The sequence below is a fragment of the Myzus persicae genome, unplaced genomic scaffold (genome assembly GCF_001856785.1).
Source record: "Myzus persicae strain clone G006 unplaced genomic scaffold, MPER_G0061.0, whole genome shotgun sequence".
NCBI classification, from domain to species: domain Eukaryota; kingdom Metazoa; phylum Arthropoda; class Insecta; order Hemiptera; family Aphididae; genus Myzus; species Myzus persicae.
Window position 1 is genome coordinate 398,489 of NW_019104233.1, and position 26,701 is coordinate 425,189.

The window sequence follows — 26,701 nt, forward strand, 5'->3', positions numbered from 1 at the left end:
GTAGGATAATACATATAAGTAATGTATAGCAAATAACTATAACCTGCAATTGCCGCGAAGGGTGCATAGCTGCAAAATGTTAGGTTGAGCCAAAATTTCGTAAAATATAAAATATATGCGTATTATATGCATAGGTACTGTTCGGTATTGTAAAATACTTCCGAAAATCGATACGACACTGTCTTACATATAGTTGTGAAAATTGTAATCGTATGATAATTAACGTCATAAGTCATAACTTAACACTACACTAAAATATTTATTTTTAATTATAACCAAAATCATGTCATGTATTTAAAACTTAAGTTTAATCTGGCAACTTTTCAGAATTGTTCTTTTCTAAAACTGAATTCTTAGAACTTTTTAACTAACATAATTAAATAAGTTTATATTTCGTTTTTTCATTAGGAAAATGGACAATTTTATAATTAAATCAACAATTCAAACAAAGAAAACTTATTTTCGTAATGCTAAAGTAAAAATCCCATTATTATTTCAAACAAACGTATATTCACTATAAAGTATTAACGCATATACATTTATATTATATAGGTGATATTGTTAGGTATACATTTTTTATAAATGATCGTGATTTCTATTTCAAGATTTTCTAGTCTAGATATAATATTTGTTGTATTAAAAGTTTAAACTTTAAAGTGCTTTCTTATAATGACATGGAAATTAAAAACATGAAATATGGTATATAATATATATATGTAAGGTATTTTGCGTTCCGGTTGAAAAACACGAAAGGATTTTTGACCAGACTTTTACTTCTATATACATATAATATGCTTTTTGCAGCCAGAGTGTTTCGATAATATTTTCAAAACGGTTCTATCAAGAATGCGATTTTCGAGAGGGAAATAAACGATTTTACGGTCAGACGACTTGGTTTCACAAACCTGAAACGCGGTCATAACATCGGTCGAGGTTTTATTTTGCGGTTTTTTACTCTGTGCGCGGTGTGTAAACAGCGGAAATTTCATCGGTTAGAGTTACGCGCACGGATTCTCAAGACCCAGACGTCTGGCGCGTATAAAACGCTCATACCATAAACACACACACACACACACACACACACACACACACACACACACACACACACACACACACACACACACACACTCATATTATATTAAATATCATGTTATATGTTGTGTATACACATACCTATAGCTTGTTGTCGAGTGTCGATGTCTGGGGCCGAACTTTATATATAACATCCAGACATTATTATATTTTATATCATTGACAGATTTCGTATTGCTGTCTTCAAAAAATGTTTTAAAAACAATCATTGGTAAGTTGTAATACCTTAAATATCATAATCCGTCTACAAGACTAAACGTGCGCATGAACAAATAACCTTAGACGCCTGACCTAAACGCGTGGTAGATACCTAATATTATTATTGCCGTGAACACGCTTACCTTAATACCTCGCATATTACAGGCGTATAAAGATCAAATAATGCGAACCACGTCGAATTCGATCGATTTACTCGTAATGATGACGGGATCTTGATAGTCGAACGAAGATTTTCGTACGTGACCCGTCATCGGCGGCGATATCGCAGAGACTGTCGTTTAAAAAGACGACCCTCTCCCCCCACGCGACATACACACACGGCTAGGACGAGCGGCACTAAACGGTAAACGTACTAATTAATGCTATTATTTATATACATATTATTCTATAAACAACGAAATAATATTATTATGTTAGAGTTTAGACTACACATCATATTATCATCAGCGACAATTTATATAATAATAATATAATATACGCGTATCACAAGACGTAAACATAATATCATAATAATGGTGTCGTGTGTCTGTCGCGTCTCGTACACATAATATAATAATAATTATGTGTTTGTGTGTACTGTATTTGAAAAACAACAACCGATAGAATCACTTTTATCTGTACAATATAATTTTATCCTTATTATATTTCTTTATTGTCTCTGTACGTACTACGTATAGTTTAAAATAATACAATATTCTCTATCCGTCTAGTCAAAATAATAATTATAGATTTATTTTTTTTTATAAATAATACTGTAATGTAGGTACCTAGTACAATAGTCGTGTCTGCGAACAATAAAAGAAAGTGCGAATTCGTGTCGAGACTTTTCTCCGGCGCGCTCCTATAGGATCATTGGCACTGCGTTGCGTTTTCGTTGTATAACAATAATAATAATGCAATAATAATATTCATACATACTTTATTATAGTATAATATACATCGGTGGTGGTTAGGGTTAACGGGAACGCAGTATTTTTACAATAATTTACATGTTAACATTACCACGCAGACTTAATAATAACATTAATAATGGATGTGTGTGTGTGTGCGTGTGTGTGGTGCTATAGTACCTACTATACCTACCTACGTATCACAATTTAATCGCCGTGTTAAAATAATGTACTCGGGTTTCGGATTATAGCCGTGTAATTATAAAATGAAATGCATTACCTATGCAAACAACAATAGCAGCGTGCAAATGAAATTACGCCGAACGGAATAATAATTGTTGCGTAAAACAAATAACCTGGAATTTATTATGTATTTTTCGCATTTATTATATCCAATTAATAATTGTATCTGGCTGGTTTTCCTGTTATTTTCGTACTTAACGGATTCGATGGCCGTAACAGTTAGGTACCTTATATACCTATCAAACGCATAATTAATATTGTAATTTACATTTCACGGTAACACACATCCCAGCGTATTATGTCAACGGCGGCAAATGTATTGTTTACATAGTATAGCACTCATTTTTTATGTTACAGTGTACTTCACAAATTTAAATATTTATCCATTCCGTGTTTATTGTTTCCGACGTATCGTATTTAAATTAACATTTAAACATTTGCATCAGTTACAAAAAAAAAAATAATTGTAAGAGGAAAATGTTAACCTACGAATGAAATATATTCCGTAAAATATTAGTAAAGGTACCTACCAATTTCAAAATAAAATGAAAAATAAAAGCAATGACAAGAATGTACAAAGTTCAGTGGTTTTACAATATTCGGTGCATTATTTTTACAATTATTATTTATGAAGTGATTGTTATTCGGATAATGTAACAAAGTATTTTAAATCTGTGCACCGCTCCAATGAAAAAACAAAAACAAAACATACGGGGCAGAAAAACTTTTCAAAGTTAAACATCATTCGTACATACCTACAGTCTGTAAAACTTAAAAATAACCCTCTATATATACATGTCGATCTCCGGACGCGCGTTGGTTTCAAAAAGTAAATAAATAATCACTGTACAACAATAATATAATAAATAATAATATCCATACTAACATAATGCTCGAGATAATGCTACGGAGGAGATGGTTTTAATGGTTTCTTATAATGGTAGATAAAATAGATAAAATAATAAAGATACGCCGACATACCTTCTACATAATACAGGAACTACGGGTAGATGCATATGGTCAGGCTAATTTTTGTGAATGAGAATTCAAACTATTGCGTGTCGCAAAACGAGCGTATCTAAGTGTAACGATAAGGGTTAGACAACTCATACGTAGGTTGTAGGGAATATCGCAATAGGATAATAATACATCATAATGTTGAAGTTGTATTTAAATGTATAATAATATTATCTCAACCGTTCGCCCGTCGTCTGTGCAATCGGTCTTATCTAGAGACCGTCGTCGTCGAGTTCCGACGAACGTCGACGATTTGCCCACCCGGCGACAGAGTTTTGGCCGAAAACAAAAACACCGCGGTGGTCAGCGCAGCCCCATCGCGGTCACGTAAATTCTATTATGGTATTTTATAGTTTCCGGTGAATTATATTCGTTACACGTCGAAACGGATACGCTGAACGATAATAATAATAATAACAACAACAACAATAACAGCGTAGTAATATCAGCCTTGCGTGAATTCGTAGTGTTGTGTTGTAGGTACCTACAAAAAAGACGAGCGCGGCGCGCGTAGTAAAAAAAAAAAAATTACGTCTGATACGAGTCAGCCGCCGCCGCCGCCGCCGCCGCCGCCGCCGACACGGACCGGAGGGGTGCCGCCGCCGCCGCCGCCGCCGGGTGGGCTGGACAAGGTTACCGGAACATGAACGCCGCGAGGCCTAGACGTCTAGACGGTCCTACGTGCCGGTGGCGGTGGACCGGGACGGGGGGGGGGATTCGCGGCGGGGAGACACCGGCCGGTCCGCCGGTCGGCCGAACGGCAGCTGTGCGACGGAGTGGGGAGAGGAAACGACGGCGGCGGCGGCGGCGGCTGTGGCTGTGGTAGAAAGGACGCGGCGGCGGCAGCGTGTGCGTTCGTACAGTGTATTTGTACGTGTGCGCGCGCGCGAGTCGGTCGCCCGTCCGACCGTCCGTCCGCCCGACGACCGGGACGCGGCGGCGATTACGATTTACAATCCTCGGCAGCTGCCTAGTGCCTACATAATGTCATTACACTGCACTGTATCAGACCCGTTGCCGCCGCACCCGGCGAAAGACGGAACAATATTATTATCAATATTGAAATATTAGAGATAAATGACGATGATGATGATAATAATAACAACAATAATAATAATAATAGAGATGATAACAGCGGAGGAAAATTAATGTTAGTTTTCCCTCAGCCGGCCGGGGAAAAATTGTAAACAATATCCATTTCCTCGTTAATAATTATAGATAGAGTGGCGATAATCTCGCGCCTCGGGCGATCGATCGTCCGCACTTACCATGTTTGTAGTGCGACCGGTCTAGTTTTTGGCTTGTGCGCGAAATGACGAAGGCGGTGGCGGCGGTGCTTGTGGTGATGTACACCGAACGTGGTCCGTCGACGAGTGCAAATGTTAACTGTACTTGATGGGAACGATGACGGTTGTACGGCCACAGCGTCGGCAGTGTAGACGGATCATTGATAATTTTTCCGGTACTTTTAACGTCCGGAAAATTAAACGCGGTCGTCGCGACCGGCTTTCAAAATGATAACGACGAAATCAAATAATTTTTGTAGGTAATGTTGTTGTTGTTGTTGTTGTGGTGGTGGTGTGCGGACGTCTTTGGCAACTCGGCGGGACGACGAATATTTTTATTATTATTGTTATTGGGACGGTTGCGCGGACGTGCGTGTACTGTTGCGGCGGCGGTGCGTCGGCGACTAATCGTGAAACGTGAGGACGGCGGGACGACTAAAAAAAGAAACGGGCGTGAGTAACGATGTTCCCGCTGCTGGTAACTAGTGAGCAGAACGCGTGAGCGCGTGTGTATGACCCCCGACCGACCAAGGTGCCTCAACATTTTCGTGTCTGCGCCCACGTTCAGTACGCACCTTGTCGCCGCCACCGCCGGCTCCCACCACTTACGCGACGACGACGCAGCCGCCGCAACCGCCGTCGCTCCCATCGGCTCGGCGGCGGTGGCGGTGGCCGAGACACTATCGAAAAGTTTTCCGTTTGGTTTTTTTATTTCACTTCGCCTCGAGCGTAATTTTTTTTTTTTAAAGAACTCCACCGTTCGCTTTACCGCTCCCTTCCCATCTAATCCACACAACTAGGCACCAGCACTTTACGTGTACACCCCGAAGGCGACCCCTAAAAAACGTGACGGAAAAATGTTGACAAAAACAAATCCGTGCGGGAAATATTCGGGGCAAAAAGAAACCCAAACCGTAAGAGATACAAAAAAAAAAAATAAAAAATAAAACGTAGCACGACAGCGGAATAATTGGCAAGCACAGTCGTCATTGATTGTTATGTCTGACACCTTGGCTCGAGTTCAACACACCCCGACCCCGCCGCCACAACCACTACCATGGTTCTATTATATATATATGGTATACCGGTAGCTGCAGCTGCGGCGGGGCTGTACGGCGACTCTGGCTGCACCAGCCTCGTCCGTCGGCCGCGGGTGTCCCGACAAAATCGTGTGTACCGTCTCTCGAAGTCTTCTTCTATCTCCCCCCTCCCCCTTCCCGTCCTTCGTCCTCTTTTCTGCAGCTTATGATAATGATATTGCAGTATGGTATATAGGTACGCTCCTTGTGCTCTTCTACAGCTATAGCTACCCCCGCCCTTCCCACCCCGAACACAACCCTCGCCGATCGTGACCCGCGAAGGAATTTTCTTTTTGAGACCGATCCAATAAGTCTCGCGAAGAGCGTAGGAAGATCGGAATTATAAATTTGGAATGCGCGGCCGTAATAAACGCGCGCTTGCCATATTATAACGCAATGTGACAACTAATAATCTCGCGGTGTTGTTTTTTTTTCAAATTTTTCCGGTAAAGTGGGGAGGAGAAAAACATCACTTTCGTTACACATAACAATATATGTACTACATAATATATTATACGTAATTATATATACACATTTATGTACATACGACTATATGCCGGCTCTTTATATACGTGACGCACGTCACCTGTATTATTATTATTACCATATCACCACATAGCACACGTCTGACAAAGAACAGAAAACCCTAACAATCAATTATTATTAAGCTTTCGTGTTAAAACAATATTAATATTATAAAGAATATTGTAAAGCGCAACCGCAGTGGAAACAAAATCGCCATTAGGTATAATAATATGTACGCTACACGCTCCGGGGTATGAAAACGAACGGCGTTTTTTATTCGTTACTGCAATACATATTATTATAATCGATAATGTGCATTTCCTTCGTTATACTATTTTTTTCCGATACGTTATTAGTTCGACACTAAAACTTTACGTATTTTGTCAATAAAAAACATAATATTATTACCAGACATCTCAAAGTTATAAAAACCGACGGGGACATTTAACTTCAGTTTAAATTATTAAATGTTTTCCGAATTCGACATAAATTTTTATTTTTATACGATAATACATAGACCGTTGTGTATAATATTATTTACTTTTTCTGGAGAAATCGAATTTAAAGCCAAAACATTTTGAAAATATTATACTATATCTTAGATTCTTAGATGAATATTTGATATTATGAAATTCTGATACCATAATAATAATAATAATAGCACATAATATTTTATGAAAATCTCAAGAATCTACTCATCTAATATTATTTATTTTTGAATTACAACATAATAATAAAATCAATTTGGTTAAAAATCAGTGTTGCGTATGTACTCCAGTTTTACAGTGATTTTTTTCGTTTTTTCCAATTATTTCGAAAATCACTCGAAAATTCCTACTTTTGACCTGTCTCAAAAAAAATAAAAAAATCATTGTAAAATCAATTCATTCATCGTTCTAATCAAAACTAAAAAAACAGTTATAATAATTAAATAATTCGGACACACAAGTGTTTATATTACTGAATTAATTATGACATTAAAAAAAAAAAAAAACACTTTCTAATGGCTCATACAGACACATTATAATATGTTGCAGTGAAGTTTGAAAATGTAGTTTAATATTATAATTAATTATGTTTAATGTACCTAACTGAAAACATTAAAAAAAATGTAATTTTATTGAGTATGTTTTAAATAGCAGCTAGTGCTTATAATATGTTCAAAGTAATTTTGCCATAAGACTTGTAATATACATTATATGAGTTTCTCGGAAGATCCATAAGTGATAACATGTTGAGTTAAAAATTCAGATTTTATGTTCAGTTAATTTATTGCATAATACATTAATAACGCAATTATATGTGTTACTGATTTATTGTGACTTAAGTGTTGAAAATGTTTTAAGTTCAAATATTTTTATAACCCACGGTGTCATGTTTTTGGCTTCAAATACTTTGTATACTTCCTATTAGGTATATATACTATATACATAATACACGATTTATACACTTTTATACTACAGTTTACAGTTTCCGTAAACGAGTGTCTAATATTTCAGTCGTCGAATTTTTATTTTTTCTCATATAATATTATTACGTCCTTCAATGTCGCAGCTCATCTGACAGACAATGTCAGTAAATTTTGAGTACCCACCTACTTATACGAACACATTTCAGGCCAAGGAAACAAACATACAGTCTCGGTCATTTATTTTAGAAGGTTACATTACCTATAGGTACATAATTTTCACCTAGTTCACTATTTCATTTTGCGTTATATGGACTATTTGAATAATATTGAATGAATGCATATTTACCGAAAATAATAGAGACACGTCATTTATTTACATTCAGATTTATATAATAGAGTCAAAATGGGGAATGTTTCTTTTACTTTTCTTTAGCTGACATTCGACATTATGTGACTGTTGTGTTGTCCCAAAAACTCGAATGGATCCAATTATACCGATAGCAATTGGAAATTCAAACTTGAAGTAGAAATAATGATTACCTTACGATAGAATATTGTCTTGTTTCTGAGAGTCAATAGAGTCGATATGTATATAATAATAAAGATACCATTCATATTTACAATGAGAAGAAAATATTTCTGGCTAAGCTTTTCAAACCCTCAATTACATACCCGTGTGCAAAAAATATACCCTGCAGCCTACGTATACATTTAGGACCCCCACAAGGCTGCAGGAGCGGATTACCTGCAGATTGAGGAAATCCGCTAAACTCACATTACGCGCGATACCAGTCGATTGTGTATGACGTATACGTTTACCCATATCAGTGGAGCACACAACTGACTATATTAACCCAATCAATTTACGATATGAACGTTGTTTTTCCTACCATAGAGCCTTATTATGACATGCACGGTAGTCTTGATGGCGATGTGTCCCTCGCTCCAGCATATTATAAAATATTAGGACATTGTGGTTGAGTTTCACTTAAGGTGAAATATCGCATAAAAAATAATACTACAGATTTCTTTTTTCCCTACTATACTACTTTTAGCACCGTATATATTATTGTATTAGTATAGGCATGATAAATCGACCGCCGATGTTCATTTTTCCATCATAAGCCCGTTTCCGCGACAATATTTCGGACGGCTTAAGATTTAAAATCTGTCGTCGACGTCAAACTAAATAATACGTACCTATTATGACGTATATGCATATCAGCAGGTATATACGATTTATATTTTAATTTACGACAGTATGGCATATACACGACATACCTATATATATCGTGCTATATAACATACCGTGACAATCATTGTTGAACTCTCACTAAAATATTATTCTCCCAAAACGTACACTCCGCGCACGGGGAGATGGGAAGTGTCCCCGGCCGAGTATATATTATTATTATTATTATTATTATTATTATTACGAATATCTCTCGAGGCTACGGCGATTAAGACGAACGGGTGGCGGCAGCTGGTCGTGTACATTACGCTCGGCGATTTCACTAATTCCCAGCGCAGACAGACAGTGTCAAACGGCCGTCGCCACTGACACTGCACACACAAACGGTTGGGATTGTATTGCGTTGACGGCGGCTGGCGTGTCAAGGTATTTAGTCGTTATAGGTCGTTGTACTCGGCAAACGCGAGAGTCGAGTTCACACATAATAATAAATAATAGTAATAACAATATAATAACATTGGCACGACTACCCTAATTGCGTCTGCGTTTGAACGGCTAACGACGGAGGGACAACGATATTTAAAAATATATTTCTACCCTTACCCCCCCCCCACCTTCACCGTAGCTGATACATTGTACACATTTATCTTATTTATTTATTTATTTGATGTACATTATAGGTAGTAATAGGCTCTACACAAGCTGCATTCCCGCAGTAGTCGTTTGACTTCAAACAATAATATTATTTTTAATTTTTAGTCGACACTCGACGATAGCAACTTTTTCATAACATATAGGTAATTTTTACTACCACTACTAACTAATTACCTACTACATAGGTAATTTTTCTCGATAATGTGTATTACTGTCGATCGGACAGACGATTTGGATTAGCTATTACTATGTACCTACCTATATCCATTAATAATTACTACGCACTACGTGTGGATTACGTCAATCCTTATAATATAAATGTGATCCGTGTCTTTTTTTTTAACGAATATCCTTAAATCCGTCAGCATCTGAAAAGATAATCCTAACTCTACTACCTTTAGTGACAACTTATACCTACCATCGCTGGTTTTTCCGCTTATGCTTAGGTACACAAAAAACAAATAAAGAAATAATTTATATGCCACTCCACTTACAAATTCAACTGTCAGATATATAAAACTAAAATTTAAAACTATTATTATAAGTAAAACGTTTCAACCACATGACAATTAAATTAACATAAAATTATAGATACTACGATTTGTTTAAAATAAAATATTAATGGGTAAAAATTGATGCGATTTTGATTTTAAACTGTAATTGATTTAAGTCAAACGTTATATTATTATACTAATAGTTCCATATTATACCGTAAAATGGTAGCACATAAATACATACTTAATGCATTGAAACGCACCAATGAACATGAACAATTTCTTCGGAAACCAACTAACTTTCCTGCCTATTATGTATTTTCAGTTAATTGTTAAAAAATTGAGGTTCAGTTGGAGTTCGGGTTCCAAGAAACATCACAAACTATATTTTCTATGGGTCGTAAAAGTTTGGAAACCACTGTTCTTCGCCCCTTCTAAATTCTAGATACGTCCATTCCTATGCTGATTTTTGTTCTCACTAATATTACGAAATCCTCAGAGGGGGGAACGAAGAGAACATTAAATACCTACTAGATTTGCTTAATATTTAATAATGTTTATAATAAATGTATAATATTTATGGTTTTTGTTTTATAGTTATTCAATATAACATACTCTGTTATTGTTATGCGGGTATTGTACTAACTGATAACCCTGTTCTGTTCGTGAAAGAAACAAAAAAAAGTTGTAAAATTATTAAAATGCCACATTAAAAACTGGTACATTGAAACACGATACATTGCCTTCCTTTCTCGTCTCTTACCACAAATAGGAAATAAAACTAAGATTTTGACATGCTGGCAAGAGAGGGGGTTAGTTTTTTGAAACTACCCCACGAGAAATATCGTAAACAAGTTCAATATATTATTTAGTATTCATTAGAAACGTGGTACATAATACAGCCTTCTCATTTATGTATATTATAATAAGGATAAGGATATATTATAATATATTATGTATACCTATATTAAAATCATTTAAACTAACTCAAAATCTATACTGTAGTATAGTATAATGCTCTTCTTATGTTAAAAATATTTTAAACATCAGGTTCATCAAATGTTTGTATTAGTATTACTATTGAAATATTTTATATGAAAATCTCTTTTCTTCTTTTTTTTAGTATTTTTTTTTTCAGAATTTATGAGCTGCTTGGACAACATTTTATTCTCTAACTACAAATTCAAGCCCTACCCAATCACATACTGATACCGGCTACAATATAATAGCTCTGGCTCTCGCTACGCACTCGAAGCCGAAGACGCTACTTAAAATCGATCGTGAATAGGACAACGATATTTCCCGGGTTTAAATGGTTAACGCCTACAATCATGGGCGTCCTTCCATTAGCTCGGTGAAGAAATGCTACGAAAGCTTACAACCACCGCTGACATCGTTCCCTGAAAGGTGAACCCAACATACGAACGACCACACGTTCACGAGTACCCCAGTGGCCGATACCTGCTTACTACAATTGAGCCATGGTTCTAGTCATGCTAATTCGTTACAATAACGCATCTATTCAACGATCTGTCCGATCGATGTTCCAACCACTTTACACGTAGTACGTAAACCCTCGCGAATATTATTTTCTTTATTTCGCGAGTGTGATTGGTGCTTCTTTCCCGATTTACCAGCTATTGGTTATAGCCACTGTTAGGTTAGGTAGCCTTTCTTGATCTCTCAACGTAAGGGATATAGACGGACGATTAGCCAAACAGACGAGAAACAAACACTCACAACAGGTCCTGGAAATATGCTACTCTGAGACAATAACGCTCATCGGCAGTTCACTCAATGAACTCGTATTTTCGAAATACTACAGCTATGAATGGCGACCTGAAATTCGACCATTTAGCAAGGATGTCACCCCATTTGGCATTGATCAGTTTTATTTTGACACTATACTCCTACATCCTGACCAGAATAATGAAGATATGACAGTGTCGTCCCAGAGAGCCATTTGCCTCGGATCTCGCGCGGTCACTATGGTTGAAGGTGAGGGGTCCTTTGAGGGTCTATGTATGAAATTTAGCACAAATCCTCAAGACTGCTATGTGGCCTCTTCGCTTTTAAAGTGCAAGAACCAACGCAGATCTTTGGTTGGGGTACCTATTGGTCCGTCGCCAAGTGTTATAATATTTCCCAGCTGACTCCTGCGACGGGAGACATTGCCTTTTTCGCCACCTACAGATTCGGTCTACATCGATTTCACTAGATCTATAACCAAACAATTTGATTACTATAGGATGTCTAGTAAAAAATGGCATACTTAGTTATATCACGTTCGTTTCGTTATAGATGAGGGTTTTGGTAATTAGGACCTTACTGGATTTTTTCTTCAGGCGCGTTCACGAACCCGAAAATCTTCCGTCTGCAATACCGTGGACCGTAGCAGTACAAACGCTGCCAACACCACCGTCATAACCGTCGACCACATTCTTGGCATATCGAGTAGTCAAAAAGGGGTAACCACCATATTTTCCCTTGGTTGTAATCTTAGTCACGGTCATTCAGGGTGGCCGTTTTCGTCCATTTCTCTTAGTGCGTCGAAATTCCTGAGTCACGTATACATAACATTATATTTATATAATATATTTGTGGGTTTCATTATTTTCGGTTCGCATAGTTCATTTTCCGAGGATTACGTGCCAAGGACTGTGCGTCAAGATAAGACGCACTTCAGTCAAATATCTATATGGGTACACTACACACAGGCTACAGCAGAAGCCTTTTATACACTACTCTACGACGGTTGTTATTAGAACTTTTTGCCTTCGCACATAATTTTGTGTACCCACCTAAAATTGTATGTAGGTTTGTTAAATTCAAGTAAGACCTTTGTAAGATGAAGTCACTTAAGTATGACTTCAACAGACATCGCAGACCGTCACTGATTAGGGGGGGTGTTGACGTAAGAGGACGTTCACCTTGTCATGATCTATTTTTAAACGATAAATGTACAACGTACATAGTGGTCATATCATCGTTGGTATTGTTGTTGTTTTATTATCGGAATCAAGACGGTGACCATCAATGCGCAATTAAAAAGTCATTATATTGTTATAAATTATAATATATTGTAATGGTTTGGTTTTTGGTTTCATTAACTGTTGTAAAACAACAAACACGGCCGGTTGTAGTTATAGTTGTTGTGTATGTATATCATTACATGGATCACTATTACTTATTAGCATCTAATGACGTTACATATATTTCTATCAGGTAAGCTAGTGTCCCACAGACTCTGAATGTAAAATGTTTGACTATTTTTTTTTTTGTTTTTTATTTAAGAAAATTTACAATCTATATACAATTTATATAATAAGTAAATATGATGAACAATATTACAGGACATGAAAATCTTGAGGGAAGGGAGTGTCCAGTGACACTACTTCCAATTTAAACTTAGGGGGGAGGTAACTTTAAAATAAGTAGCACTAGGCATTTTGTAATAAATCACGTGGCCATTTGCGTTTGAGGCGACGAGGGGGGTTATCAGGAATTGTACAAGAAGAAAGTTTTGATATGAGTGGGTTTGGATGGTTAAAGGTATAACTTGACTATAAGTGCCTGATACTTAAGCAGAATTAATTTCTAAAACAAAATTTAAAAGATTGTAACCAAATCTTACCCCCCCCCCCCCAAATAAAAAAAAACACCATATTTTATGTTCATGGAGTTGGGAATTTATTCCGAGCAAAAAAGTTAATACATTACTTTGGGACATTTCAATTCACTTAAAAAAAAAAACAAAAAACCACTGATGATATTTTGATCCTTACTTTGAAGACAATATGGTTGGTAAACTATTTTAAAATATTTAAACATTTTTAGATGTGTTTAAATTTTAAAGGATATTTATAGAAGTTGATTATATGTAAAATAATTATAATAAACCTTTTAAGTATAAAATATAAATATACAATGGATAACTCAGTTATATAATAATAAGTTAAGACTAGATGATAATTGATATCATAAACTGATTAATTTCTAAATATAATAGACATGTTATGTATTTAGTATTCAGATGATACGTCAATTGATATAAAATTATGTATTTATGTCTAACGTAGTTCAGACACACATTTTACTACAATTGTAAATTATTTTTAACTTTTTTTCTAACTTTTTTTTTAATTGCTGGTAAAACGTATGAAACACTGGAAAAATGCATCACTTGTATAGTTATAACTTAAAAGTATTCGCTTTCTAGTATTTGACCGTTATCTACTGTACCATATAATATTACTTGCCATAAATTAAACAATAAATACATTATACCTGAGGCATTATTATTTTTACATGTGTGTAAAAATAAAATACATTAATTTAGTAATAAAAATAATTAATTTTTTCAAATAGGTAAAAATGCATTACTTACCTAAATGTGTAGGAATAATTTTAAACATTAGGCTGTTGGTGGAATACATTTTGTTTGAGAGTATAACGATGTACCGACAACAAATTAGTAAGCTTATCAAAGTATCCCTGGGGACTAGAATTAATCTAACCCCACAAATATTTTGATCCTTAGATCAAAATGTTAACTTAATTTTTATTTGTAAATCAAGTATTATGTTGGGATTATTTGGGTTATTGGCGTATTACACAGTTAAGTTAAGAAAATGTTGTTCTGCTTTATAAATTAACCGAACTTCACTCAGCAATATTTTGTACAAAATATATATTTTTCAATAACATTTAAAGACTCCATTTTATATAATATGATTGAATAATTTGTAAATATTATAATGTTTTAGAAGTAAAAGTATTTTTGCAACATTTCAATTATTTTTTTTTTCAATTCAATTCTAGTCTAACTTCAGCATTTAAATATTAGTATCAAAATCAATAATTAACAGAAAACATTATGAAAGTAATAACATTCAATCGTCACTGTAATAATATTGTTCATGTTCTTAAATCAAAAAACTGTAGAGTTGGTACCTACCTATCAACCTATTATTTATATTCATGTTATGCATAAATTATAAATTTAAAAAAAAAACAAAGAACGTAACTTAAAAAAAGTGCTTGGACAATCTAAGAGGAACTTCTTATCATAATATTATTATTTATTAGCTATATAATTCGAGTTTTGAAAAATAATTTAATAATACTTTTGAAAAAGTGTAGACAAGTGCGCTGATAAATACAATTCTCGGATAGGTACAGGAAACGAGGTAGTTTTTTTTAAAACACAATTAAACTAATGACTGTATTTAGACGTTCATTTTGTAATTCGTCTGGAGAATTTACGGTTATAAAATTATATAATTACGGGTTTTTTGGATACTAGATTGCAATTCTTGATTTTTTTTATACATTCCACGTTATTCCACAACCTTTAACAGCTAAGAAACTGTTTCAAAAATACTCTTAAAAGTTTGTTCCATGTTATTTCTCAAGTTTAAGAATAGCAGTAGCAACATAATTTACAGCCCCCATAGAGAAATTATTGATAAATTCAAAATGTTTTACATTAAGGCAATGTACTGGACAAAACAACGTAGATATTAATAGGCCTGTGGTCATACTTATTAAAAACTCACGATTCGATACAGCTTTGCACAATGGTATTGACTTTGACGAAGTTTCAATATCCTAAACTAATTGCGACTGTTTCAAAAGTGCATACTGTATAGATGTTTTGTGTGTCTCAGAAAATCAAAAATCGCAGTAATAACCGACGACCATAAATTACCCAGCAAGCACTCAACAGTCTTCTCAGAATTACGGCCATAGTATACGATCAGCAGCAGCAATCCTCCGGCCAGTGTTTACAGCACACAATGCCGATAACTGCGAGGCAAGAGACCGATCATCCCTGCAGCGGGTTCATCCGTAGCGAACGCATTATCGACCAATCGCCGATCGCCTCACTGTATACGGACTCTTTCAAGACCTTCGGACCAATCACGTCCGATACTAGATGACATTCATATTCGGGCTATTAATACCTCCCACCCAATCTCACTTACTTGAGCATTGTTGCCTGGGCAAGCGGAGAAGCACTTACATAAGCGGCACGTCCACACTATGCGTCCCGTCAGAATCGTATTTATACCAAATTTACCACTTGATGTGAAGTTCCTCCGGGTATAGGAATTTGCTGACAATGTATATAGTTGTATTTTTATACGTTATTTTGATCCCGATTGAAATCCAGAAATAGTGCATTCAACACATTTACAGTCTATGCAGTTTACTACTTATAATTCGGTTTACTCGTATACCGCCATACAAATAATACATAGGTACTTATTTCTGATTATTTTTTTTTGCCCCATAAAAACAATAATTAATGCATAAGAAAATATATTTTAAAACAATGGGGCAAATATTAAGATATAGATTAACTTATATTGGATGTTAATTATACATTTAACTGATTACCAATTATATAATAATATGACGGAAAACAATTCAACTTGTTAAGTTAGGAATTACTTTTAAAAAAATAACACATTATGTAACTTAGTTAAAAGTAATTTAACTTTAACTCCTTAATTCCCATACTTTGCAATTTATAAAGAATAAATAACAAAATACCAGCGGGCAACAGCGTGATTACTCAGAACAATCGTAATTACCTTTATTTTACTAGATTGTCCATTGAAAACGTAATGTAATTGTGCAAAATTCGGGCGTAACCATATTTTATTTTTTGACCAGTAATAAAAAATAATATTAACGAATTTATCAAATGTCAAATTGTTGTAAATTTCATCAGCGAATGAGTGAATCAACAAACATCAGTGACGTTGTCCTCGATTATTGAAAACTTAAATAGTTGTTTTATTAGTGGTTATTATTAGTTATTACGTGAAGTACATCAAATGTGGATTAATTTATCTGCAAGAAATTGATTATTATACCACACTCAAATAGAAAATATACAAAATAAATTACTGCAGAAACAAAAAATACTTATACAATAGAACGATACTCGTCGAAAAATGTTATTAGATAAACAAGAATATTAACAAACAACTCGTATGTACATGTCATGTGAAATAATACTTTTTATATTATATATAGAAAAATATCAATATAAGACAGTTTAAAAAAATATTATAAACAATTTGTTGATTCGTTATATATCCTTACCGCTATATTTAAGTTGTTTCCTAAAAAAATTTTAATTCATTTTAAATCATACTATTGGAATTCATGGACAGTCCAGGTCTGTTTTTAAAATACATTATTTTGACGTTTATCTCTTAGTCTAATTATTATATTATTAAACTCAGTTCTCGCCGTCGACTGCATTATAATATGTGCTGATGGATATTAAAAGTAAAACCGTACATATTATATAACACGGACCTTTATTATTTAGGTATAGTTGTGCTTGTGTGTTATTATATATGATGGCAAGGCAGTGCAAAAATAAATTTGAAAAAACGAGTAACGAGTGGCGACCTCGTCGCGCTCGATCAATGCTGTTTTATGTCTAAACACGCCACTGTATATTAATATTTTAGGGCAAACAAGTTGTTGCACTAAAAAATACCCGACATTATTTGAGTAATAACATTAAAAAAAAACTGTTTATACCAAAACAACAAAAAATTACATCCAAATACAAAAATATTGCTTGATAAATTCACTAATTTATTACATAAATAAAAAAATTATTCATTAATATACATGAACTTTTTTCTCGGTATAACATTGGTCAAACGAACGCTACTCAATATTTTTCCTATACGAGGAAAATCTATGAATCATAAATATATTTTTGTTAATACCTACCTATAACCATGACAACGAAACCTTACGAAAAATCGGTCAGAAACAAAAAAACGTGTACCCAGTACAAATAACATTATAATATAACATTGATACATTATTAAATATTTTAATCATCAGTTAGGTAGGTAATTGATACACATTTTTTTAGATAATTAAGCGATAAATCATATTATAATGTCCCGCCAAAAAACAGTTATATTTATTGAAAACGCACGCAACTACTTAACCGCCATAAATTTTTCATTGTCGTGCAGTATGCGCCGAAATGTGTAAATAATGCATGCGTGCAAAATAGATGTATATTATATGTTTATGACGTAAAATATTTTATTGGTACCTGCTGCTGAACTAAATTGACAATGGACAAATGAATTAAAAGTGCAGTAGTCACGAGGTGTAGAAAACCGTATGCGTTGTACATGAAAACCGTCTAGACCATTTTACATATTAGGTACTCAATGCATTCCATAATATAATTATATGACTTTAAGGTGTTAAACCAATTAATTATTGTAGTTTAGCTAATAATCTTAAATGAATAGATACATACATGATTCGCCGATGAAAATTAACGGGTGCATCCGTTTTTGCAGCCCAAGCTTTAATAACTTCGGAATGCTTACAAATTGTCCGGATTGGCCGACAAGTACATTATTTCGATAAAAAATGACGATTGACGAAACGTTAAATACTTATAATACATTATATACAATTTTCAAGAGCTGTTGTCGTTTAATATATTTTTAGCTCGAATTTTTTAATAAACGTTTATAGTGTTCACATATTTGATAAAATTCGTTATAAACATAAAAAATAGAAAATTGTTTTGTCGTTTATGAGTGTCTGTGTGATGGATGGTTATGGTTTTTTGATTGCTCCGTGACATTCATATTATTTTTTAAAATTGCGAGACTTCCACAGTTAGTCCTAACTCTATATGTATTGTATTCATTTTCCCTCTTTTTCTATCTAAGTCAGTTTCAGTACATAATTATTTACAACTAGCAAATTTTTCACATTTTATTTAAAAAAAAAAATAATAACAAAAAAGTAAAATGAATTTCATACGCTGCAATGCCAAGATACTTAATTATTTTTTTAATGGATATGATTTTGTACAAGTAAATTCAAATTTAAAAGATAATTTTTGTTGCATGAAATTCTGAGTTCCTCAGCAACAACATAAACATAGTTCTAAGTCTTAAGTTAGCTTGGTATACTAGTAACTTACAGTCTAACAGTTATTGCTTTCAGAGAGTTTCCATTTGTCACCTTTGTGCATATTATAATAATAATAATATAATATATAATACCTATATATGTATATATAGTATATATACCTATATGCACGGTATATATTTACCGGTCATGCATACAATATTGTTATACATGTAGGCAGTGGCGTACCTTCTATTATGGTAGAGAGGGTGTATATAAGTCTAAGTACGCCACTGCCTGTGGGCGAATATCGTTAAGTTAGAATAATTATGTGGAGTACCTTTGCATCTGTAATTTACATATTATAATATCTACTTCGGGCTGATCCCTACGGAAAGTGTAAAGTTAACGTAAACTACAAATGCAGCCACCAGTCGTGGGATTTTCTCGCAGAAGGATAAACGAATATATGAATAATAATTGTAAAAAAAATCCTATAAGTTTATTTTTACGAGGTCTTGGTAATTTTGGTATAAATTGTAATTTTTAAATATTATTTAACGCAATATTTTCCACCAGATATTTTGTGAACAAAAAAAATATTTCACTGACAAAACGTAAAAGCGTGTCTAATTTTTCTTTATGAAACGCTCGACATTATTCAATTTAATTAAAATGAAGGTCAGTTCGAACTACTTGATTTAATTAAACTTTTAATCGTTACTCTATAATATGTATAATATACCTACAGATTCTACGGTTTATTTTTCAATCTCCATAATACTCACATTTTATCAAGTTAAATGTCTTATTATTTCTCTTTCAAACTTTCAAAAGTTCATCGCAAATTCAAAAACGCAATTATTTCACTATAAAATGTTGTTACTTTTCCTTTTACTTAAATTGAAATGTTGAAAATGATTTTATGCAAATTCAATAATAATACACATATAATTGGAGTTCCTAGAAATAAAACGTGAAGTTAACCCACATGCCTCTACCCACTGCGAGAAAACTTAATCATCAAATCGATATCAGCTTATGCGAGTACTTACACTCCAAAAATAAAGCACCTAAACTATTTCATGGAAATTTATTTTACCAACTAATATCAAGCTAATTATTTTATTTATTGGGATTTTGCTATTTACAATACCTAAATATTCAAATCTAAATTGATGCATGTAAAACCAAGTCTGATGTAGGATTCACAATTGTGAATCATATAACACACTTCAACAATTTCAATAAACATCCATGGTTGTATTTATTCAGCTAGACAGCAGACATAACAAAAATTGACATCTGCTCTGAGTCACTTAATGCCGTATCCAATTTAAAAATGAAGGTACTGATAGATCATGTAGCTTAAACCAGCTTTATTTACCAATCCAATAAACATATACTCTTTAAATGGAATCCAGGGGATTGTAACATAAAGGATACGAGAACTCAGACATTGAAGACAAAACGTAATAGACAATAAACAACAATGAAATACTATATTTTTCATCACTAGCCGACAATTATTGGCATGTACATAAATGTAGATAAATACTGCATTAATTTAAAAATGTTACAGAAACATGGGAAATATAACACTCCGTTGAACTCTGGCCAAACTATAATAGTTTAAACAGTAATGAAGGAGACGTATACTAAATAGGCTCACATAGCTAGTAAATAATTAGTCACTCTATGCGAACTCACATGGATACCTGATGGAAAATACGGAAAACTTCCATTTTTCCCAACGTAACATACACGAATTACAGTTAAACACAGTATCGTTCCCGTCCAAATTTCACAGAGGTCTGGATTGAATTTCACACGCCAGACAGTGTATTTCAAGTAATTCGACCATTTCCAGCTGTTAAAAGTACATTAGACAATTTTTATTTATAATATTTTGATATAATATTAATTTAATGTAAACCCCGATGTCGGCTAAAAAACATTCGTCGTACCTACTATACCTACCTATCGCCATTGTGCTTAGTTCGTCAGGCACGTACTCGGGCCCGGTATTTTGGATGTTCAAACACTCTACAAAATGTTTGCGGTTTTTTATGGTAATTAATTATTACAAATACCGGGTACAGTCAGTATAGATTTTTATTTTCATTTTTTATTATAAGAAAAAAAGTATTGTAAGAATATTTTTATTTGTATTTTGATAATAAATCATGTAATAAATAATAAATAACAAAACATACGCGCCTGTCCGATGGCTGATGCGTCCGGATTTTATCTTACGCGCTGAATAAAGACAAAAGTTTTGTCTGCGGTTTTTTTTTCGAGAAATAACAATATACAATTATTGTTGAATAGATTAAGGGTCGCGCACTCCCGCCTTAAATGTTATTGTGTTGTTGTACGAATCCACGACTAATTATAGGTACCTTTATTATATTATTATAGTATTAATTATGTATACCAAGGTATACCATACCAGCTATTGCGGTATAACTGCAGTGCGCGCGTGAGTTCACAATGAGTAATGTCATTATTGTATAAATAATAATACAGTTGAACGAACAACATTGGCGCGCTGAGAACGGTATTATAATACACCCACTCGAACACGGACGTGCAGAAATTATTCAGTTTGATCGCTCTACGCTATTATTATTATTTATTATTTATTATTATTATCATTATCATTTTCGTTATGTTTTAATATAATATTATTATATATCATATACTCGGGCCGGCTAATTGTACTCTACGGGCATTGTGTGCGATTTTTATTTTTACTCGACGCATTATGTATGCTCACGGTACCGCGTGTGTGTTTTACACACACACACACACACACACACACGCACACACATATATATATATATCATATTATACGCATACAAAATATTATACTGCAGCGGACGAGCGGGTGAGCAAGTTCGCATAATGCGCGCGCGTGTGTGTGGTGTAAGCCCGAGACAGGGGAGGCGAGTGAGCGCATTCAGTCACACGTCGTACACATGCGTTACATACGAATGGTGTCCGCTTCGTCATTTGAGCGTGTGTAATGTGTATGTGTAAGGTTTTTTTTTTTTTTTTTTATTCATTGCGTTTGTATGTGACGCCTAAATGCAAATTGTATCCTATTGTCTAGAAGCGAGTCTAAAAGCGAATAATAATAATAATAATAATAATAATAATCATAATAATAACATGCACCACGCGCACGTCGCGGATGTGTTCCCTTTACGTTGTGTTTTAAAACACGGCAAATTTCGAGCGCAGACGGGAGAAAAAAAATGTTTGTACCGTATAAAACAACACCACTCTGCTAAATGGCAGCTAATGCACTCGACGGATTACCGCCGCCGTCTATACACAACATTATTATATACATATATATATACCGCGGTTACGATTGAATGTATACACTCGCGACTGTATAATAATGCCTAGGGGTGTACAGCAGACTTGTGCGGTGTAACACTGCAGTGTAATGTATATATTATATATTAAGCATACCTATATATATATATGCATATAAAATGTAGTGCCTTTGTATATTATATAATAGACGAACGCGCCTCCAGACCGTTATCCTAATTAAAATACTGCAGTCGGTGACCGGTGTGAAAAGAAAAAAATATATATAATATGTATGTGCAACGTACGTATAGATTATTATTATAGTACATGTATATAGTGTATACAATTTATACAGGACGGTCTACCGACAAGGATTAATCACGAAGAGGTGATTTCCAGGAACGTTAAGGCGTATTTTGTACGTAGGTACAACGTGTATGGGTACACAATTTTATAAGTACAAAATAGAAAATAATATAATAGTTAATAATATATAATCCACTAATATGTTTGTCGAAAGTTTGGAAATAAATATTTGAGCTGCAGTGCTTAAGTAATCCAAAACAACAGTTTAGACACAATATATTAACTCCTCGATTACTCACCTCTAAACTATAAATAATTAAAATATTCCCTGTGTTTGTCATTCTACGTTTCGACATTTATTCAAATAACGTGTAAAATCGTATAAACAAAAATATTATTATGTATACTAAGCCACTAAGGTGTTTGAAATATTTAGTGTAATCGGTGGATCACTCTGTACATATTATATACAAGTACATCAAAACGTGCATACGCACACAGTCTGCTTCGTTTTTTTTTTTAACGGTGATTCCCGTTTTTTTTATCATTTCCTATATGCACCGAGTGCATTGTTAATTTATTTTTTTTTTGTAATTGTGTACAGTATAATAGGTAAGCGTTTTTGTTCACACGAAGGTCACTCGATTTTTATGAATCAGGTGTGCGACAATGGAAATAATTCCGTTAACCATAAATATATTGACATAACCTTTAGTCAATTCACTATATGCCCTGTCTGCGTGCACGACCCACAGTCGATGAAGTAACTACATCCTAGCTGATTTTATACCCCATCACGGATTACATAAAAGTATTGACGACGCGTTTGTACATAAATAAATGTGTAACCATCTATTTTATTACTGGTATCAGACACAAAAAAAAAAAACATAATCTCACAACCAGTCACCAGACAACACATATATAGGTATCTTTAAACCTCCCGACGGAATGTGAGCCTTTTTAATATCGGCGCCCGTGACTTTATTACCCATCGGCCATACAGCATCCTCTCAATATTGTATGTTAAGTATCAAAAAAGACCATTATTGATTTATTAATTTTCGTGGTAAAAATGATTTGAGCATAAAATGCTGTTAAAGTAATCAGAAATATATATTTTCTAACTGCATTATGTTTTAAAATAAACTTATTAGTTAGTGTGATAAAAATGAAATGATTTTTTAATTAAATTGTACGAGATAATAAATTTAATAGCACCTTTGCAGTATTGATATATGTTTGGAGGTTTTGACTATCTGACCAGCTATAAATCATCGATCCAATTGTAAGATTTGTGCTGATTGTAAATTACCATGTGCCTTTAATGTTGATAAATACTATAGTTATGACGTATAGTGTCTCCGGTACTTAAGCAAAAAAAACTAACCTTATTAACAAAATTCAAAAAGGAAATGTAAAATTACATTATTGGTTGATATATAAAAACCATAAAAATACAGCTGTACATCAGTATTTTTTTTTTTACCCTATTAATCTTATTTAAAATATTACGCTAACAGGAATATTTTTGGATATGATGTATCGAACAATGGACGGTAACTTTTAGGCTATATGTATTATGCATAGTAGGTATAAAAATAGTAAATTATATCATAATTATATATAAGTACGTTTCAGTAAATTTACGTGAAACAAAATATCAACACTATTAATAATTGGAATGATTAATAAATAATAATACATAAAATATGTCATATTGCTCATATTCATATCGTAATAAAATTACTTTCGGAAATTCTCAAAAATACGGGTTACAACCATTGTGTTTATTAAGGACACCCCATAACAAAAAGTGACTACAAAAATAAAATGTTTAATTTCTGGTAAACTGTAAGGCAACATAAGTGGTAATACCACTTAACTACTTAATATGTTCCTAATCTTAACTATATTATGCAACTGTACAAGAACTAAATTACTTTAGACTCTATGATGACCAATGCTGTATAATTTGTGGTGAATAATGCATTTGTTGGCATAACGATAATAGTTTGTAGGTAGGTAGCAAATTAATATTAATTATATTCACTATGCCCATTATTCTACATGAAAACACGATCTAAGGTATTTTTATTTTAAAAATATATCCAGACACCTGTCCAGACCAACTGTTTACGATTTTACATTAATTTACAAACGTAACTAGTTTGTTTACCCTATAATAAGACTGTATATTTAAATACCTAACACTCAACAAGATGAGATGATTCGAAGTCTGATTGGACTAGGCAAACATAATAAATAATATTATGGTGAATACAAATAATTTGATTTTACCACAATATATAATATTTTATATATCTAACGTATACAATTGCATATAAGTAGGTACTAAGTAGTATACAATTATATAATATAATGATAGTGTTGATCTTTTGATAATAGTGTCTCCTAATGGACAATAGAGAAAAACAATATGATATCGATATTATATAATATTTTCTGTCTGGGAATTCGTATTTCAAACTGAGGGTTATTAGATACTTTTATGATGAAGCACGTTCATTTCTCGAGCTTATATTTCATAATGAGTTTTTAACTACCTAGCTATTTGCAAAATGTTTATAGTTCATTCAGACTATAGCTTATAAATAAAACAATGTATAGTGTAAGTTGCAGGCAATGTAGTTTTAAAACGTTTTCGAATATTTAAATAGCCTATTAAATGACTTAAGATTTTCCGACGATACTAGTATTAGTTCGATATCAGGATAATATTTTTCAAGTAACTTAAGATCTAACTTATTACAACGAGTTCGGTACAGTTGGTCTAACAAGTAGTTTGATTTCGACAACTCAGCACGAACGACACGGACGTTTATTGGTGTTCTATTATTATCATAGCAGTTGGAAAATGGAAAATTTACGAGGCAAAACTGTTTATCGCGCGTGATAATTACGCAGTAACATAATATCAAAATATTATTGCGTGTAAGGTAATACTCACGGGACTGAGGTTGTTGATGATGATGATGATGATGATGATGATGATGTTGATGGTGATGATGAGTATGGACTCGGTCGTTGTCGGCGGCGGGGTCGGTTTGGTTAGGCTGCGGCTGATGGTGCGGCGGCGGCAGCGTCGGCGAAAGGGGCCGGCGGAATAACGTGTCGGCGGCGGCGGCAGTGGTGGTCGTCGCGTTGTCGGCGGTCGCTATCACGACGGTCGCGGTGGTGGGGGCGGCGGTGGCCGCGGTAGCGTCGGCTTCGACCACTCGGCCGCGGACGACAACGACATCACGGCCGGCGGCGACAGCGGTGTGCTGTACGAGGTCGGCCGTCGCGTTTACGTCGGTGTACGCGGCCGCCCTGGAGCGCATGAGCGACAGCGACGTGATCACGGCGGCCAGACAACAGATCGCCGGTAGGTAACAGCAGCCGCAGACGGTCAGTTTGCAGCCGGCCGTGGTCGTACGCGCGGGGCTGCCGATCGCGCCAACGCACCACCACCAGCACCACGGCCACCAGCACCGACGACGGCGACAACAACAACGCGGCGACGCCGGCGCGACGATGATCCCGATCACCACCGCCGCTATCGTCGACCGCCGGATATTTTGTCCCTCGAACGACGGCCGCCGTCCGTGGTTTTTCGACGTCGCCTCGAGCCACTAAAAGATCGCCGTCGATGTTGATAATTTGTTGTTTGAAATAAAACGTTGTTGTTGTAGTTGTTGTTGTTGTTGTTGTTTTCTTCGTTATTACCACAGCCGCACATCGATCAGCCACACTCGGCGGCTCGGCCGTACTTTTTTCGCACCCTTATCATGGCGCGGTGTATACGACGGCGACGATACTGATAATAATCCCTATACACAGCTGTAACACAAGTTATAACGAAATATTATAATATATGTATTATACGCCACATCGGTAGTTGGACTTGAGCATATAGTAATAATAATAACGTAAAGTTGTGAAGGACAGTAATCGATAGCAGGATTCAAAGATAACAATATACCGACGCAGTCGGCGACGAGGAGTCGTTACGACGCCTATAAACCTCCCCCGAATATACAC

General features: G+C 34.5%; 1 protein-coding gene across 2 annotated transcripts in view; it reads right to left on the bottom strand.

Annotated features, from left to right (window-relative positions):
* LOC111040293 (protein nubbin-like) overlaps positions 1-26,701 on the bottom strand; it is a 61,536-nt gene that overhangs the window by 23,457 nt on the left and 11,378 nt on the right. For both annotated transcript variants that reach the window (XM_022324152.1, XM_022324151.1), the window contains exon 2: positions 25,629-26,500. In XM_022324152.1, the coding sequence (XP_022179844.1) occupies positions 25,629-26,001 (373 nt within the window). In that variant the 5' untranslated portion in view covers positions 26,002-26,500. The remainder of the gene's footprint in view (positions 1-25,628; positions 26,501-26,701) is intronic.